Raw genomic sequence first — 2,559 nt, forward strand, 5'->3', positions numbered from 1 at the left:
TGTGCAGGGGGGTTGGACTAGATGACCTTTAAAGGTCCCTTCCCACCCGTATCATTGTATGATTCTCTGAAAACTGGTGGTTTGTAGAGATCCTTCTCCTGTGACCTCCTCCCAGCTGAGGGCAGCTGGGACTGGGGACTCCCTATGGCTGATGTGGCTCTGGAACTCTCACCTTTCATTGCCACCAACTCAGTTTGGCCAAATTCACCATGAATTCAGCCAGTCTGTTTCTAAACCATTTACACTTTTGTCCTTTGCAGCATCAGGTGATGCCAAATCCCACCACAACATTATGTGTCTGCTCAGCAAAGACCATCCTCGTGCTGGTGTGGACCTGTCTCCATCCTTAGGGTCAGCAGCAATTGCCTTTATGTCTTCACATCCTTCAGGATGTGCAAGAGCTCTCTTGCACCACTCTGCTCATTTCTTCTGCAGCCTGAACATCCCAAGTTCATGGAATTCCCCCCAGACAGAAACCCTCAGCAGAGACCAGCAAAGACTTGGCTTCTCTAGGCCCATGTCTGCTCAGGCTCTGTGAGTGTGGTTGCAAACACCAAGCGTTGCTTCAGGAAGGGTCAGACCTCGCTGCCTCATTTGTAACACGACGACTGAGCCTGGGGTTGGGTTCTCATTGGTCTTTTTAGCCCTTGTTGGCTTTTCATTGTTGCTTTTTTTGATAGATGAGTTTAATTTTGCTGGCATATTGCAGAGGTTTGCAAACCAGATGCTGCTGCTGCAAGACAGTAAGAAGGAGGCGGGCAGGGAGCAGTTCATCACGGCACCCGTGGGCTGCAGCCACAGCGAGGTCGAGGACAAGGGGTCAGGGCAGGGGGGCTGTGGGTCCCTGCTCCTCACACCACCACAACTGCTGGCACGGCGGTGAACCTCCCAGCACTGCAGCCACCCCCCATCCATCTCCCACCCCCCCCGGCAAGGACCAGACTGCTGGGAGGAGCCAAGCTGAGGGAGAGTGCTGAGAGCCTGGGAGAAGGGGTGGCTTTGGGGAACCCAGGGTTCCCCAAAATTGTGTACATCAGGGGCTTTTTGGAGGTGCTGACTCCTCTCCAGGGGTGATGGAATGTGAGGGGGTGGAATGTGGTGTGGAAAGCAAGGAGGGGAAAGGAGAGGAGCTGGGAGCATCCAGGAGCAGACAGATGGTTGCTCCTGTGGCTCCTACACCTTCCTGGCCTACCTTGTTTAACAGAGTAGCTCAGGTTACCCTGAGGGTGATGAGCCCCTGCCCCAGGCTGCCCAGAGAGGTGGTCGCTGCCCCATCCCTGGAACCATTCCAGGGGAGGTTGCCCAGGGCTCTGAGCAACCCGCTCTGGTTGCAGATGTCCCTGCTCCCTGCAGGGGGGTTGGACTAGATGACCTTTAATGAAGTCCCACCCAAGCCATTCTATGATTCCATGGGATTTTATGATCCTACAGCCAAAGCCTGAGGTCATTTAGCAGATCACACTTAGTGCCTGGCCCAGGAGGGCTTTGCCCTCTCAAGGGGACCAGCTGGATGGACCCTGGCCCAAGCCCCAAGCCCCTTCCCACTCCTGGCTGGGAGAGCTTCCCAAAGCAGCCTGTGTGTAGGATTTCTTCATGTGGAAGAAGGAAATTGCTGAGGTCAGGGGGCTGATACTGCACATTTTTATGTGACATCAGCTTGCTGCCACCTTGAAAATACCAGAAGATAGAGTCTTGCTTCCGGGCCCTTGAAAATCCCTTGTGCCCTGCAGGAAGGGAGTGTTGTTAGGAGAAATTTGCTGTTATTCCAGGGAATTTAAGCCGATGGGCAGGAAATCCCAGTGTGAGCAGAGAGGAATTTAAAGGGGTAGGACATTAGGATTGTAGAAATGGGCTGTGTTCTTACAGTGACAGTGCAAGAAGGGTGGTGGGATCCTCCTCAAGAAGCTCCTTAGAGGACTCAGAGGCAAGATGGATTTAGGTCTAATTCTAGGTAAATAGGCAGCCAAGGGAAGTGGGAAGCCAGGGCTGTGCTCAGATGCTTTGCTGAATCAGACACTATGGGCCCTCCTGAGAATCTGCACGAGGAGGGCAGCAAGCTGGATTGGTGGCTTGAGGCTCAGAAGTGTCCTGCCCTTGGTACCTGGGACAGCCCCAAACACTGCCCACGCTCAGCATCCCCCACCCCACTGGGGGCCATTCGGCTCTAACGTGTGCCCCTCTCCCTATCTTAGAGACCTCATGCCCAGGACCCTGGAGGGGCAGATCACCATGGAGAAGACCCCCAGCTACTTTGTCACCAAGGAGGCCCCCGCCCGCATCTCCTCCATGTCCAAGGGCACGAAGCTGATCGTGGTGGTGCGGGACCCCGTGACCAGAGCCATCTCGGACTACACCCAGACGCTCTCCAAGAAGCCCGACATCCCCACCTTTGAGAGCCTGACCTTCAAAAACAGGACTACGGGCCTGATCGACACCTCGTGGAGCGCCATCCAGATCGGCATCTACGCCAAGCACCTGGAGAACTGGCTCCTCTACTTCCCCATCGGGCAGATCCTCTTTGTCAGCGGGGAGAGGCTGATCAACGGACCCTCGCGGGCG

At 55.2% G+C, this 2,559-nt stretch overlaps 1 protein-coding gene across 1 annotated transcript in view; it reads left to right on the top strand.

The window, feature by feature from the left end:
• Positions 1-680: 680 nt before the first annotated feature.
• The window catches only part of LOC103770062 (heparan sulfate glucosamine 3-O-sulfotransferase 3B1-like), a gene marked incomplete at its 5' end in the record, with an annotated part of 2,115 nt that continues 236 nt past the window's right edge, over positions 681-2,559 (top strand). The window contains 2 exons of the mRNA XM_008937310.1: positions 681-819; positions 2,193-2,556. Of these exons, the coding sequence (XP_008935558.1) occupies positions 681-819; positions 2,193-2,556 (503 nt within the window). The remainder of the gene's footprint in view (positions 820-2,192; positions 2,557-2,559) is intronic.

The sequence above is a fragment of the Merops nubicus genome, unplaced genomic scaffold (genome assembly GCF_000691845.1).
Source record: "Merops nubicus isolate BGI_N331 unplaced genomic scaffold, ASM69184v1 scaffold133, whole genome shotgun sequence".
Classification (NCBI taxonomy): Eukaryota; Metazoa; Chordata; class Aves; order Coraciiformes; family Meropidae; genus Merops; species Merops nubicus.